Raw genomic sequence first — 17,041 nt, 5'->3', positions numbered from 1 at the left:
ATTGATGATTGGTATAGGATGGCCAGCATAATCATGTTTTACTACTGTATAAATCTATGCCCTTGACTCCCTAACCATTTGAATGTGGCTGACTCAACTTCTCCAGTGTATATAGAACTCCGTCAGAACTGAACTGGCAAATTTACCAAAACGTTTCTAAAGATAGATACCAACCATTCAGGTAGTGACTGGAGCCTTCCGATCAATTGGTATCCGCAGTTTGTAAATAAGGTTAAATAGGCATTAGGAGAAGAATTGACAAAACCTGTCCCACACTCGAGAACAAATGAAGGATTAAACTCAGTTAACAGGAAACAGGTGGAAAACATCCCGATTGGTTCCAACGACGGGAGAAGGCAGGGTTATTAAAGCGTTGGAGGATGAACTCTCGGATCGATGTAATGGCTTACTGTAAGGAGAATGGGGCCTTTCGGGAAGTTCTTGTTTGCCCTATTTGCCTTGGGCTTTTGACAGACCCCGTCCTCGTCCACTGTGACCGCAACTTCTGCCGGTCTTGCATTGTGTCCTACCGCCAGTCTCAGCAGAGCCCGACATGTTGCCCACAGTGCGGCGAAGATACGCCGGAGCTGAACCTGCAACCTAACCGTGTTCTGAGGAATGTGGTAGAAAAGATCCGGAGAGAGGTTGGCCTAGAGGAACATGCGGAGGGGAGCCGACAACTGTGCAGTGAGCACCGCGAGAAGCTGAGCCTGGTTTGTGAAACTGACGGAATGCTGATCTGTCTGGTGTGCAGGGACTCCATGTTTCACAAGGAACACAAGTTCAGGCAGCGAACAGAGTTCATCATAACGTGCAAAGTAAGGAGTCCGACGCTGCTTCGGTGTATGTCTGGCTGGGTTAACGAATTTGGCTAACTTGCTGGACTTCGTTTTTCTGCTCCATATAGAACAAAACAGGAACAGTCCGTTCAGTCCGCTGTGTCGACCGTAATGTCAGTTTAGTTAATCCCAACTGCCTGTACTTCTGCATCGCTCCGTCTTCTGCCCATTCTTTTACCTATCAAATGGCTCTTAATCATGATTAAGGTTCTGTTACCTCCAGCTTCTCTAGCAGCGTGCTCCACGTACCCACCACTCTATTTATAAAAACAAAAAGGTCTTGGCTTGTAAATCTCCTTTAAACTCCCACCACCCTAAACGTGCATCCTCTAGTAATTAACATTTCCACTTTAAGAAATAAAGTTTTGCCTGTCTACTTTATCTATGTACTATGTTATATACTTTGGGCTCTTATCTCCCCTAGTTATTCAATCATTCAGAACAGAAATGGGGACTTTTGACCATCCTCCTCCAAACTGATCATATCTGCCTGTCAAGGCACACAAAATGGTAGAGGACCTCAGCAGGCCATGCAGCATCTACGGAAGTGAGTACAGTGGATGTTTCAGCCTAAGACTCAATCCTGCTGAAGGGTCTCTGTCCGAAACATCATTTGTATTCTTTTCCATAGATGCTGCCTGGCCTGCTGAGTTCCTCCAGTATTTTGTGTATGTTGCTTGGATTTCCAATATCTGCAGATTTTTTTCTCATTTATGATTGCATATCTGATGTTTATTTATTTGACTGCATTAGTCCTGTTATCTCTCTACTTATCCATGGAATCTCCAAGTGAACATAAATTGTTTTTTTATAATTTTTCTACTAATTCCCTTATTGGTCTATAATTTCCAGTGATTGCTACTGTACAATTTGAACAGAAGTTTGATAACCAGTTGTCTTCTGTGATGGCACCTAAGACTAACAAGATGTTGGAAGAATCTATTAGCTTCCTAGTAATCTTTTCCCTTGCTTCCCTTGGTATTCTGAAATAGATCATGTCAGTCCCTGGGGATTTACCCACCATAATGTGGAAAATGTTCACCTTTGTTTTAAACTCCTTTTGATTTTTTTTTCTAATAAATGGTTCCATAAGGCTGACACTCTTACCAATTCTCCATCCTCCTCCCTGCTGAATACTGATGAGAAGCATTCATTTGACACCCATTCACCTCTGACATCTTCACAACTACATTTCCCAGGTGGTCCCTGAGGGAGTGGTACAAATTTCTTGTATGTCACTTCCACGAAACTTTTCTCACCCCTTCTCCTTTTTCTGCAGACCAAAGGAGCTTCTCTTCTGAACTCTCTGAATCAGAAGGTGGTGGCATTGAAAACAGCCATACAGAAGCAAGAACATGAGGTTGAGGACACAAAGGTAAATTGGTCCAATCTTCCCTTCACAAAGCAAGGCTAGTAGTACACAAAAATGCTGCAGTTGTTCAGTAAACTAATAAAGATAGTGTCTGTGTGTGGGGGTGGGGGGGAAATAACAAGTGGAGTTAATGCTTCACTTCCAGTACAGAGCATTTGACCCATAAAGTTCTAACTCAGATTCTCTCTACATGAGCCTCTAGATGTCAGTCCTTCCAAAAATTTTTGTTATTTTAGATTTCCAGCAGGTTCCACTTTATTCACTTCCAAATTTCATTGTTTATTATTGTCACATATATTGAGATGGTGATAAGCTTGTATTGTATAATGTTCATGCATATCTTTTTACAGTATATTTAAGTAGTGGAAGTTTTAAAAAAACTGCAAATGCAGCAGTGGAAAATTCAGCAGTTTCAAATTCTTGAGTGCACATCACACACAACCTCTCATGGTCAGAACATGCCATGCACAGCAGTTAGCTCTTGAAGTCCCTGCTCCTGAGGAGGCAGAAGAGAGCTAGACATTGCATGTCCGTACTTGCATCATTCTACAGATGCATGGTAGACAGCATGGCAACTGCACTGTGGTAGACAAGACTCTAAAATGGGTGGTCAGTAATCACCAGTCTACATGACATCTAGGACGTGCGTAGAGAAAAGGACGAGTAAATCATGAAAGATCCCACACACCCTGCTCATTTGTTTTTTTTCTCCCTCCTCTCTCCTTTCTCTCCCCCCCCCCCCCCGAACTCCCACCAGGGAGGAGGTGACATAGCATCCACACCTGCACCAGATGCAAAAACAGTTACTTTCCTCAAACAGTAAGACTGATCACGATCTCCACCCACTAACTCTGCTACTTTATTTCCCATCAGTCAACTTGTGTACAGCCTAGTGTATTGTATGGGCACTTACTGTGTTCCTTATTATTCTTGTACTTCATTAGATCCAGAGTAACAATTATTTTGATCTTTCATTTTATACAGAAAGGACATTATACAATCTTGAATCTTGAAAATGTAACAGATGTAGATGAAGGGCAGCACAGCTAAACAACAAGGTGTAAGATCGAAAGTCCATCTTGTATCACCACAGAACCATTCAGTAGTCTTCTAACAACAGTAGAAGCTATTTGTGAAACTGGTGGTCAGTGCTGTCATGTATTTGTATCTTCTGCCCAATGGGTGGGGGGGGGAAAAAAGTTCTTGGTGTGTGGGATTTCATCATGTTCACTACTTTACTGAAGTATTGGGAAATGTATCCATTGAGGTGAAACTTTCTTTGACATGCTAAGATATGTCTGCAACTCAAGAGTTTAGCTTTAAGCAGAGCAGTTCCCATAATAAGCTATGATGTATCCAATTAGGATGCATTCTGGGGTACTTTGATTTTTTTTTTAAATTGGTAAGGGTTGTCTGTGGCAGGTCAAGTTTCATTTTCCCTCTGTGGAAATAGAGGCATTGTATGCTTCCTTGGCTTTGTCATCTGTCCTTGAGACCAGGACATGCTATTGGTGATGTTCACTCATAGGAACTTGCAGCTGTCAACACTCTTGACCGCAGGAGTATGTGTACCATCCCCTTCGAAGTCCATGACCAGTTTGTTTTGTTGACATTGATGGAAAGTTCATCATGACACTACAAGGTGTCTCTAGGCTGTAAACTATCCCATCACTATTTGCAAAATGTCTGTTTATAATAGCATCTGCAAACTTCCAGACAGAGTTAGAGCAAAATTTGGTCATGCAGTTGTGAGTGTACCAGGAATATTGCAACAGTAACTTTAATCTCAAGTTCCTGAAATGTACAATATAAAATCAAAGCTTTGGTTTTGGGACATGGGGACTAAAACTGCTTGCCATACACAATGCAGTGCTTTATACAGTTCTACTGTGTGTTTTCTATTTCTGCACTCCAATCTCATTGAAATCAAACTCAATCTTCCATTAACCTTCCTGATTCTCCTCTGTAATTGTATAGTATCTGTTTGTTTCATTCATGGAAACCTCTATCTTTGTGCTGCAACTTTCTGCAGCATTACCTAACCTTGTTTCTGTTTGTGTTTTCTTGCAAAATAAACAACTTTTATACTGTCCTAATACAGAGCTATTGTCTGAAGTGACAACTCCTTTACACCCCACTGAGGAATCTCAAGTGGCTGAGCTCCCGCAGATGGTTTATTGCTCTTGGATTCAGCATCTGTTAATTCTTGTTTCTCGAACTTATTATAACACAGTTGCCAAACATTTTATCCATTTATCTTATTAATAACTCTAAACTTGTCATTCTCACTTGTGTATCATCCATGAATTTGGTTACATTTCCTTCTATTAATATAAACAACAGGAATCCCTGAACTGCACCACCTGATTTAGGCTTCTATCTGGGAATGTCCCCTTAAGAGTTGTTCAGCAACATAGCATGGATACATGCCCTTTGGCCCAGACAGTTCATGCTAACCACAGTACCAACCCAGCCAGTCCCAAATTCCTATGTTTGGCCGAAGCCCTCCAAGCACCACTCCCTCAATGTATTTGTCCATTTTTTAAAATTGTGTCTATACCAGACTCAAACACTTCCTCTGGTTCATTCCACATACTCACCACACTCTGCATGAAAAAGTTGTCACTCAGGTCCTTTTTAAATCTCTTCTCTCCCTAAATCTATGCCCTCTAGATTTGGACTCCCCTTGCTGGGGGGAAAAGCATGTTATGCACCTGTGTATCATTGTCTTCCATAACTTTAACCACCTGGTTACCCCACACTCTCCTATAATTCCAAGGAATAATGATTTAGCTTGGATGACCACCTCTATCTTAAGCCCTCCAACCCTAACAATATCCTCAATATTTTCTAGCACCCCATTCCATTTTAACCATGGCACTCTGTAACAGTAACCATAACTATATATGTACTCCAGTGACTTGCACAAATGCAACATAATGTGGTAGGAATGTGGCAAATATCAGATATTTGTATGGAGTTCTGCATAGGTTCCAATGAGACAGGGAAAGGGTGGGGTACAAGAACCATAGTGTACAAATGCTGTTGTAAATCCAGTCAAGGAGAAAAGAAAAGCTTATGCAAGATTCAAAAAAACTAGGTAATGATAGAGATCTAGAAGATTATAAGGCTAGCCGGAAGGAGTTTAAGAATGAAATTAGGAGAGCCAGACAGGGCCATGAGAGGGCCTTGGTGGACAGGATTTAGGAAAACCCCAAGGCATTCCACAAGTATGTGAAGAGCAAGAGGATAAAGTGTGAGAGGCAGGACCAATCAAGTGTGACAGTGGAAAGTGTGTATGGAACTGGAGAAGATAGCAGAGGTACTTAATGAATACTTTGCTTCAGTATCCATAGAAACATAGAAAACCTACAGCACAATACAGGCCCTTTAGTCCACAAAGTTGTCCCTACCTTTGAAATTACAGAACTTCCCCATAGCCCTCTATTTTTTCTAAGCTCCATGTACCTATCCAAAAGTCTCTTAAAAGACCCTATTGTATCTGCCTCCACCACCGTTGCCGGCAGCTAATACCACGCATTCACTACTGAGTATATATTTTTAAAAAAACAGAACTTGCCCCTGAAATCACCTCTGTACCTACTCCCCAGCACCTTAAACCTGTGTCCTCTTGTGGCAATCATTTCAGCCCTGGGGAAAAAGCCTCTGACTATCCACACGATCAATGCCTCTTATCTAATACACCTCTATCAGGTCACCTCTCATCCTCCATCACTCCAAGGAGAAAAGGCTGAGTTCACTCAACCTGTTTTCATAAGGCATGCTCCCCAATCAAGGCAGCATCCTTGTACATCTCTGCTGCACCCTTTCTATGGCTTCCACATCCTTCCTGTAGTGAGGTGACCAGAACTGAGCACAGTACTCCAAACAACAGGAATTCTGCAGATGCTGGAAATTCAAGCAACACACATCAAAGTTGCTGGTGAATGCAGCAGGCCAGACAGCATCACTAGGAAGAGGTACAGTTGACGTTTCAGGCCGAGACCCTTTGTCAGGACTCCAAGTGGGGTCTGACCAGGGTCAAATACAGCTATATATTCACTACAGAAAAGGATCTTGGTGATTGTAGGGATGACTTAGTGGACTGGAAAGCTTGAGCATGTAGGTATTAAGAAAGAGGATGTGCTGGAGATTTTGGAAAGCATCAAGTTGGATAAGTCACCAGGACCGAACGAGATGTACCCCAGGCTATTGTGGGAGGTGAGGGAGGAGATTGCTGAGCCTCTGGTGATGATCTTTGCAGCATCAATAGGGATGGCAGTGGTTCTGGAGGATTGGAGGGTTGCAGATGTTTCCTTAAGAAAGGGAATAGAGATAGGCCAGGAAATTATAGACCAGTGAGTCTTCGGTGGTTGGTAAATTGATGGAGAAGATCCTGAGAGGCAGGATTTATGAACATTTGGAGAGACATTATGATTAAGGATAGTCAGCATAGCTTTGTCAAAGGCAAGTCATGCCTTATGAGCCTGATTGAATTTCTTTGAGAATGTGACTAAACATTGAAGGTAGAGCAGTAGATGTAGTGTATGTGGATTTCATGAAGACATTTGATAAGGTACCCCTGCAAGGCTTATTGAGAAAGTTAGGAGGCATGGGATCCAAGGGGACATTACTTTGTGGATCCAGAACTGACTTGCCCACAGAAGGCAAAGAGTGGTTGTAGATGGGTCATATTCTGCATGGAGGCCGATGATCAGTGGTGTGTCTCAGGGATCTGTTCTGGAACTCTGTGATTTTTATAAATGACTTGGATGAGGAAGTGGAGGGATGGGTTAATAAATTTGTTGATGACAAAGGTTGGAGGTGTTGTGGATAGTGTGGCCAGCTGTCTGAGGTTACAGCAGGACATTGATAGGATGCAAAACTAGTCTGAGAAGTGGCAGATGGGGTTCAACCCAGATAAGTGTGAAGTTGTTCATTTTGGTAGGTCAAATATGATGGCAAAATATAGTATTAATGGTAAGTCTCTTGGCAGTGTGGAGGGTCAGAGGGATCTTGGGGTCCGAGTCCATAGGACACTCAAAGCTGCTGCACAGGTTGACTCTGTGGTTAAGAAGGCATACGGTGCATTGGCCTTCATCAATCGTGGGATTGAGTTTAGGAGCTGAGAGGTAATGTTGCAGATATATAGGACCCTGGTCAGACCCCACTTTGAGTACTGTGCTACGTTCTGGTTACCTCACTACAAGAAGGATGTGGAAACCATAGAAAGGGTGCAGAGGAGATGTACAAGGATGTTGTCTGTATTGGGGAGCATGCCTTATGAGAATAGGTTGAGTGGACTTATCATTCATCACTCCAAGGAGGAAAAAGCTGGCAGGTGTACAAGATGATGAGAGGCATTGATTGTGTGGATAGTCAGAGGCTTTTTCCCAGGACTGAAATGGGGGGGGGGGGGGGGGAGGAGGAGAGGCAGAGAGATAGAAATTACCTAGGGTTACCCACATATATCTAAGGTAGGGACATGTTCGGCACAGTATTGTGGGCTGAAAGGCCTGCATTGTGCTGTAGGTTTTTCTGTTTCTATAATGCCCCAGCTCCTATAATCAATTCTGTGAATGAAGACCAGTGTGCCAAAGGCCTGTCTTCACCACCCTGTCTACCTACGATACTACGTTCAACTGTGATGCAGTTGTGAATCCAAGACGCTCTGTTCCATTGCACTCCCTTGATCCAACCCCATGCTTCCCACTAGTTAATCAATCCTCATTCCATGTTAATACACTACTGCCAATACTGAGATCTTGCTAAGTAGCAACATTTGTAGCACTTTTCAAAAACTTAAATTCAAACATATAATACAAATGTTCTCCTCTATCAGACTATTTCTTCAATGATTTCTAGTAACTTTGCCAGGCATGATTACCTATTTATGAAGCCTTGACAACTCGACTGCAAGGAATTTCAGGGCATGAGTCAGTGATTTAAATAAGTAACTTCCAAATGTTCTATGACTGCAATATTTACTGCTAATATATTCCCAATAATAAATATTAGGCTAACTCACTAAAATGCACCTGCTTTTCGCTCTCACCACCCTCTTTCTTCCACAACCAACACTGCTACCACTTACATTTCCTTCCCCACCACCTATGAATAATGAATCGCTGAGTTCCCCATTCTTTAACCATGTAATATATAACCATATAACAATTGCAGCATGGAAACAGGCCATCTCGGCCCTTCTAGTCTGTGCTGAACTCTTACTCTCACCTAGTCCCACCAGCCTGCACTCAGCCCATAACCCTCCATTCCTTTCCTGTCCATTTTTCTATCCAATTTAACTTTAAACGACAACCTAGAAGCTGCCTCAACCACTTCTGCTGGAAGCTCATTCCACACAGCTACCACTCTGAGTACAGAAGTTTCCCCTCATGTTACCCCTAAACTTTTGTCCTCTAATTCTCAACCCATGTCCTCTTGTTTGAATCTTCCCCACTCTGAATGGAAAAAGTCTAACCACTTCAACTCTATCAATCCCCCTCATAATTTTAAATACATCTATCAAGTCCCCCCTCAACCTTCTATGCTCCAAAGAATAAATGCCTAACTTGTTCAACCTTTCTCTGTAACTTAGGAGATGAAACCCAGGCAACATTTTAGTAAACCTCCTCTGTACTCTCTCAATTTTATTGACATCTTTCCTATAATTCAATGACCAGAACTGCACACAATACTCCAGATTTGGCCTTACCAATGCCTTATACAAATACAACATTACATCCTAACTCCTATACTCAATACTCTGATTAATAAAGGCCAGCAAACCAAAAGCTTTCTTCGCCACTCTATCCACATGAGATTCTTTTTCAAAAGGTAAGGATGCTTGAAGATTAAACATCTGCATCCACTCCACTTCCTGGATCCTGAGATGCACAGCACTGTATCCAGGACACATTTGTAGTTAACTTCATTATTTTGTCTGAGTGCTAGAGATCCTCTTGGGATCATTTTAACATTGTCCTCTTGTGAGCAGATGTTGACTCTGTTTAGTCCTTGGAATGAGATGTTTTCCCTGGTATAGCTTTAGGAGTGATTGTCAGATGTGCTAGAATCTCAAAAGCAGGATTTGACTCTATCTCCTGTGCTCAAGTAATGAGCTACTGGTTTGAAAATGTACACTGAGTATCTGCCAAACTAAGGGTGTGGTTTTTTAATGGAAGCAGACTTTCTTGCATTCTAATGTTGTACACTTTGTTCCAATGGAGGAATTGGGCTGTAATCTGATCTGCCACATTGCACAGCAGTTCGCTGAGCTGCACCAATTTCTCAATAAGCGTGAACATCAGCTGACGGTAAAACTGGAAGATCAGGTGGAAAGCAACCTGGCAGCAATGGAAAGAATCCTGACCAAAATGAGAGCGACTCTCTTCTCCATAGAGCTGGACATAACCAATATCAAGGCCAAGCTGGAACGAAGCGATCTGACTTCTCTTCAGGTACACCATGGTTTCTTCTCCATATTACAACTTTTCATGGAAGATAAGCTCACCCTGGCTTTGGCTGTACTCGGCTTCCAACTACGGACAAGTAAGGGAAACTTTAGTGTTTATTACTGGCCATTATTAAACTCACTTGTACTTTTTGATCTGCCTCCCCAATTTCCTGTTAAATTCCATCTGCCATGACCCTTCATTTCCTTAATATGTACAAAGCTACTTGTACACACCAAGGGAAACTTGAATACAGATTTTATAAGTTACCTTAGTAGCAAAGTGGTTCTGCTTCCTCTGTTGTCATGTAGAGGAGGAACATTTTTCTGAGACTGCATACATTTGCTGCTGAGGGTTCTTCACACATCCCAAATATTGACTGGCCACTGCAAATTCTGTGTGGGAATGTGAAAATAATGAATGAGTGTTTTTTTTTTTTAAGAACAAGGTGGTTTTGTAGGCCATAGGGTGGCTCATGCTGTATGATTCTGACTCATGTACAGTACATCAAAGACCATAATACTAATCCTTTGGGGATTATCACAGGACTTGGCATCCAGTTTGAAAAAGCTTCCTTCTGCAAACTGAATAACTATATGTATCCAAATCTGGTTTACTCTTTTAATCTTTAAGAAGGTATAAAACTCATTTTGCAAAATCCTGGCATTTTAGGAAATTTAATGAGTTGATGGGAGTGTTTTCAGTATAACAGCTTAAATTTGCAGTTGATTCTTGTATTGTTTCACAAAGCAGTGTACTGATCAGTCTCTGCAGAACCCGGGCTGACTTTTGCACCTTCAGTTCATCAAATGCTTCTTCTGGGAATCCTGTATTAACTTCTCATCTAATGTTGGTTCCCATAGCACAATCATTTACATAATTGGAGTTGAAGAGAACAATAGGCTGTTCAGTCCACCATATCCGTGGCCATCTTTAGCTATCCCATTTGCCTATATTACATCCATTTTCTTCTGTGTCTTGCCTGTTTGTACATAAATGCCTCTTAAACATAATGATTCTGTCTGATTTTGCCTTCTCTGACAGCAGGTTCTGGATTAAAATGTAGACATAGAGCCAGTTAAACCCCTGCCCTCTATTTTGATTCCCCTACCACAGGAAAAAGATTCTGGTTACCTACCCTGTCTCGGCCTGCTATATGCCTCCTTCACCCCAGGGGAAAAATAAGCCCAGACTGCACAATCTCTTCCCATAACTCAAGTCATTTAGACCAGGCAACAGCCTGCTGAATCTCCTCTGCACTCTTACATTGGAACAAACATGCAATACCTATAACTGTCCTTTGAAATTGCTGAACAGTACCAGAAATTGGCATTCATCAGGCAGACTGAAAGCTTGATCATTGGCCATGTCTCCTCACTGCCTCTTGTCCAGGTGACCTGGTCCCCAAGGAAGTTGCAACCTTCAACTCTAAAAACGGCTTCCTGCAGAATCTGGAAATGAGTCTACAAGTGCTAGGGTCCCCCTCAACCACAACCTGCCCAATACTGGAGACACTGGCCTCAGTGAATCAGCTGCTTCATAGGTTATTCTTTCACGTGCTGCCAGAGAAAGGATGACTACAGTAGGAATCAATATGTAGTGCACAATCTTTGTGTGACTTTTATCCCTGTTAAAGCCCTTATCATTTTAGTGTGCAGTAGAGTTCTGCTTGCTGTATCTATGCCAACCATCATTCCTAACTGTGCTAATCCCACTTGCCTGCTTTAATTCTATAGACCCCTACTCCTTGCTCTTTCAAGTACTTGTCAAAATATGTTACTGTCCAGCTTCCTCCTCCACCTCTGTCAGCTCATTCAAGAGACCAGATACTTTGTGTAAAACGTTTACATCTTGGATCCTCTAAGCCTCCCTGTTGTGTTGAAACTCTGCTTTCCATGGGAAACAGATTCTGGCTATCAAACCTCTTGTATTGTCTACCACTGTCTTGTTAGCTCAGTCTTTCATGCTTTGGAGCAAAAAGACCCAGTTTATTCACACCCCACCTTTGTAATTTAAAACCTCCTTTGCAAGCAATATCCTTGTGAATCATTTCTAGCTTTGTCATGTCCTATAGGGTAGTGACCAGAATTGCATACAATACTCCAATTACAGCCAATGCAACATATCATACGGTCCAAGTTTCACCCAGGTTACTCAATGCCTCAGTCAACAAAGACAAGCACACTGTATGCTTGCTAGGCCACTCTACCTATAAGTTTGCATGGAACTGTGCTTATTCCCCAATGTCTCTATTCTAAATATTCCCCAGGGCCCTGTCATTCTGTTAATCCTGCCTTGTTTAATTTCCTATAATGCATAAATTTGCATTTGGTGTTAAACTCCATCTGCCGTTCCTTTGACTTTTCTAGTTGATCCAGATCAAGGGTTCCCAACGTTTTCATGCCATGAACCAGATTGGAACCCTTTATCTAGATCCTGATTAACTTTGGGCATTAGACAGTCCTTTGTTTCCCCCTCCCCCACCCCCACACCAATGCAAACAAAAAATGAAACAAAACTCAGACCCCAAAATCCACCCCAGAGTAGATTGGCTCTGGATCAGATGAGAGCATCAAACACTGATCTTGCTGCAAACACTCTGTAAATATGATGAAACATACGCACCTGCACTCGATGAGTAGAATCCATCCAACTGTGGTTCAAACAGGCCTGGAGTTGTCAAAGTTAAATGTGGAAGGAAGATCTAACCATCTGTCATATGCTGATATTTGCATCAGTCTTGCTACTGCTGTTGTCACTTCTGCGAGTGGGGGGTTGCCGATTATTATGTGTAGGGGGTTGTTAATTGTTGTGGCTGGATATTTTTTGCAGTAGGCGAGGTGATGGATTTTGGGATCTGAATTTAATTTTGTATTGGTTGGGGGGGGCAGAGTTGATGGTTTTTCTTTAATATCCATGGTTTTGCTACATTTAATAGGTATCTTGAGTAGACATGTATCAGTTGTATTATACATTGACAATTAAATGAACCTTGGGTGACACTACTTTCAGGGTGTCAATTAGATCTGACAGAAGGTAAACTCAAAGGTGTAGCTTTCTTTTTGAATCATAATCATAGCATGGAAACAGCCCTACAGATACTACTTATCCATGTCCACCATTATTCACATCTGAGCTAGTCCCACTTCCCCACATTTAACACATCCCTCTAAAACTTTCCTATTCTCGTATGTCTAAAGTGCCTTTTCAAATGCAATTCTGCCTGTCTCAACCACTACTTCTAGCAGTTCATGTCTACAAAGCACCTGGCTAAAAAAAGTTGCCCCCCCTTGATTTCTACTAAATCCCTTCTCTCACTTTAAACCTTTGCTGCCTTAATCTTGATTCCCTTGTCAACCATCGAACCATAGAAACTACAGCACAGAAACAGGCCTTTTTGGCCCTTCTTGGCTGTGCCAAACCATTTTCTGCCTAGTCCCACTGACCTGCCCAGGGACCATATCCCTCTGTACACCTCCCATCCATGTATCTGTCCAATTTATTCTTAAAATGTTTTTTTAAAAAAAAAAAAAAACCGCATTTACCACCTTGTCTGGCAGCTCATTCCACACTCCTATCACTCTGAAGAAGCCCCCCCCAATGTTCCCTTTAAACTTTTCCCCCCTCACCCTTAACCCATGTCCTCTGGGGGTTTTTTTCCTCCTCTTGCTTCAGTGGAAAAAGCCTGCTTTCATTCACTCTATACCCATCATAATTTTATATACCTCTATCAAATCTCTCCTCATTCTTCTGTGCTCCAGGGAATAAAGTCCTAACCTATTCAACCTTTCTCTGCAACTGTGTTTCTCAAGTCCCGGCAACATCCTTGTAAACCCTCTCTGCACTCTTTCAACCTTATTTATATCCTTCCTGTAATTTGGTGACCAAAACTGAACACAATACTCCAGATTCGGCCTCACCAATGCCTTATACAACCTCATCATAACATTCCAGCTCTTATACTCTACTTTGATTAATAAAAGCCAATGTACCAAAAGTGCTCTTTATGACCTTATCTACCTGTGACTCCATTTTTAGGGAATTTTGTATCTGTATTCTCAGATCCCTCTGTTCCACTGCACTCCTCAGTGCCTTACCATTAACCCTATATGTTCTACCTTGGTTTGTCCTTCCAACATGCAATACCTCACACTTCTCTGTACTCTGCCATTTTTCCAGCTGGTCCAAGTCCCTCTGCAGGATCTGAAAACCTTCCTCACTGTCTACTACACCTCCAATCTTTGTATCATCAGCAAATTTGCAGATCCAATTTACCACATTATCATCCAGATCATTGATATAGATGACAAATAACAATGGACCCAGCACTGATCCCTGTGGCACACTACTAGTCACAGGCCTCCACTCGGAGAAGCAATTCTCTACTACCACTCTTTGGCTTCTTCCATCGAGCCAATGTCTAATCCAATTTACCACCTCTCCATGTATACCTAGCTACTGAATTTTCCTAACTAACCTCTCATGTGGGACCTTGTCAAAGGCCTTACTGAAGTCCATGTAGAGAATATCCACTGCCTTCCCTTCATCCACTTTCCTGGTAACCTCCTCGAAAAACTCCAACAGATTGGTCAAACATGACCTACCATGCACAAAGCCATGTTGACTCTCCCTAATAAGTCCCTGTCTGTCCAAATGCTTGTAGATTCTGTCTCTTAGTACTCCCTCCAATAACTTGCCTACTACCGATGTTAAATTTACCGGCCTATAATTTCCCAGATTACTTTTCGATCCTTTTTTAAACAACTGAACAACATGAGCCACTCTCCAATCCTCTGGCACCTCACCTGTAGACAGCGATATTTTAAATATTTTTGCCAGGGCCCCTGCAATTTCAATGCTAGTTTCCTTCAAGGTCCGAGGGAACATGGGCAAAACACTGAGTGAATGCATAATCTATGCTCATGTTGCTACGAGATCAACCCTCTTTCACCTACTGTACTGTAAACAGTCACAGCTTGCACAACCTCTCTCCATAGCTCAGTCCCTTGAGTCTTAGCTACATCCTCAAATCTCCTCTGCACTCCTTCCACATTGATGATGACTTTCTTATAAAAGTGTGACCAAAATGAATACAACTCCTATGTGACCTCACCAGCAACTTGTACAACTAGAACAATTATCCCAAATTCTATACTGACTGGTGAAAGCTAGTGTGCCACTTTACCGATATGGCCTTCTATATATTGGCGAGGCCCAATGCAGACTGGGAGATTGTTTTGCTGAACACCTACGCTCTGTCCACCAGAGAAAGCAGGATCTCCCAGTGGCCACACATTTTAATTCCACATCCCATTCCCATTCTGACATGTCTATCCACTGCCTCCTCTACTGTAAAGATGAAGCCACACTCAGGTTGGAGGAACAACATCTTATATTCTGTCTGGGTGGCCTCCAACCTGATGGCATGAACATCGACTTCTCTAACTTCTGCTAATGCCCCACCTCCCCCTCGTACCCCACCCGTTATTTATTTGTATTCACACACATTCTCTCTCTCTCTCTCTCCTTTTTCTCCCTCTGTCCCTCTGACTATACCCCTTGTCCATCTTCTGGGTTCCCCCCCCTCCCCCTTTTCCTTCTCTCTGGGCCTCCTGTCCCATGGTCCTCTCATATCCCTTTTGCCAATCACCTGTCCAGCTCTTGGCTCCATCCCTCCTGTCTTCTATCATTTTGGATATCTCCCCCCCCCCCCCCCCACTTTCAAATCTCTTACTAGCTCTTGTTAGTCCTGACAAAGGGTCTCGGCCCGAAACGTCAACTGTACCTCTTCCTAGAGATGCTGCCTGGCCTGCTGCGTTCACCAGCAACTTTGTGTGATGTCACTTTCACTGTCTACCTGCCTTTTCACTTTCAGGGAGCCAAGCATGTTCACTCCTAGATCCCTCTGTTGTGCAAACTTCCCAGGTCCCTGCAATTAACTGAATATCCCTCCCTGGTTTGTCTTCCCAAAATGCAAACCTTGCGCTTATCTAAATTAAACTCAGTTGTGTCCTACACTTACAAATAGTCATGGAACAGCACAGAAACAGGCCCAATTAGTACAATTAGTATTGCCAATATCATTATTGCCAAACTAATAAAATGTTAAATTGTGGTAAAACTGTTAAGTTTTAAAATTGCATGTAATTAAGAATGATGAACTAAAATAACTTTTCACGTGAATCTATTTGCTTTTTCCCCCAACTCCCATCTGCTAGGTTTAGCTATGAAGGGCTACAAGGAATGAGGACTGATTTGATAATGGTTCAAGAAAGTACATTTAACTTCCTGAGTTTAACAATGGAAAGATGGATGCTAAAGATCAATGTTGAAGTTTAGTATTGCTAAATCCTTGACAGAAGTACTTTCCACCATTGAAGTATCTTGTGTACTTTACAACATCAGAAATTTGTGCAGTTTCTGGCACCTATCCATAATGTAGATACTCCATTTTGGAGTTTGATGGATAGGTGTGTGCAGGACACAATGGAGAAATTCCCTTTCTATTAGTGCTTTTGGATTTTCAAAGGCAAGCATCTGCATTGCATATTTTTCTACAAGATCTGGAATAGGACTTGAACTCTTGGTCTCAGATCCATTGACTGCTGACAGATTTTATTCTGTTGTACCACTGAAATTCTCAAAATTGTAACTTTCAGCTAAAAGCTAAACTCATGTTAACTGCCAAAAGCACTTAATGTGAACTGATGATTATGTGAGCACGTTTGCCCAATATATACAGCACAATAAACTAGTAAATACAATATCCCAGGTTAGTGTTCAACGTATCTGTCCTCCTGCTGCAAAAACTTATATTGTTGTTTTCTCTTTCAGGATATTAGTTGTTGGAGGGACAGGTAGGCACTGTTAATGTTAGACACTTGCTGATTTTTGTTTCCTGACTGCACGGGTTTTCAAATGATAACATGTACACTTGCCAGGTTTACTGGAGAGACTCCCACTGCTATATCTCAGAATGTATGCCTGGGGACATTCAAGGGACCTTTGCAATATAAACTATGGAGGGAAATGAAAGATTTCATCCATCCAGGTACTGTAATGTCTTGCTCTTCCCATGATAATGTACCTCATAGAGAATTCAGTTACAATGGCTACTTTGAGAACCATAAGATTTGCTACTGTTTTGAGTTTCAAGCCATTTTTGAAGTTGGATTGAAAAAGTTGATTTAAAATACCTTCTGAAGGGCTCCTAAAGCAATGTGGGGAACATGGGTCAGAGAATATTGGTGTGAATCTGAATGTAAAGTGTTTAAGTTTTACTGAGTTCCATTTTAGTGGAGACCAGTTTGGCACTAAGAAAAATCAGTTAAAAAGATTAATTTGAATTGTCTGGTTACGTCATCAGTTACAAAGCT

General features: G+C 42.0%; 1 protein-coding gene across 1 annotated transcript in view; it reads left to right on the top strand.

Annotated features, from left to right (window-relative positions):
• Nucleotides 1-380: 380 nt before the first annotated feature.
• Nucleotides 381-17,041, top strand: part of LOC140198417 (nuclear factor 7, brain-like) — a 36,317-nt gene continuing 19,656 nt past the window's right edge. The window contains exons 1-5 of the mRNA XM_072259506.1: nt 381-818; nt 2,119-2,214; nt 9,477-9,671; nt 16,500-16,522; nt 16,607-16,716. Of these exons, the coding sequence (XP_072115607.1) occupies nt 381-818; nt 2,119-2,214; nt 9,477-9,671; nt 16,500-16,522; nt 16,607-16,716 (862 nt within the window). The remainder of the gene's footprint in view (nt 819-2,118; nt 2,215-9,476; nt 9,672-16,499; nt 16,523-16,606; nt 16,717-17,041) is intronic.

This window comes from Mobula birostris, chromosome 5 (genome assembly GCF_030028105.1).
Source record: "Mobula birostris isolate sMobBir1 chromosome 5, sMobBir1.hap1, whole genome shotgun sequence".
Taxonomy (NCBI): domain Eukaryota; kingdom Metazoa; phylum Chordata; class Chondrichthyes; order Myliobatiformes; family Myliobatidae; genus Mobula; species Mobula birostris.
This window is presented reverse-complemented; position numbering and strand designations above follow the sequence as displayed.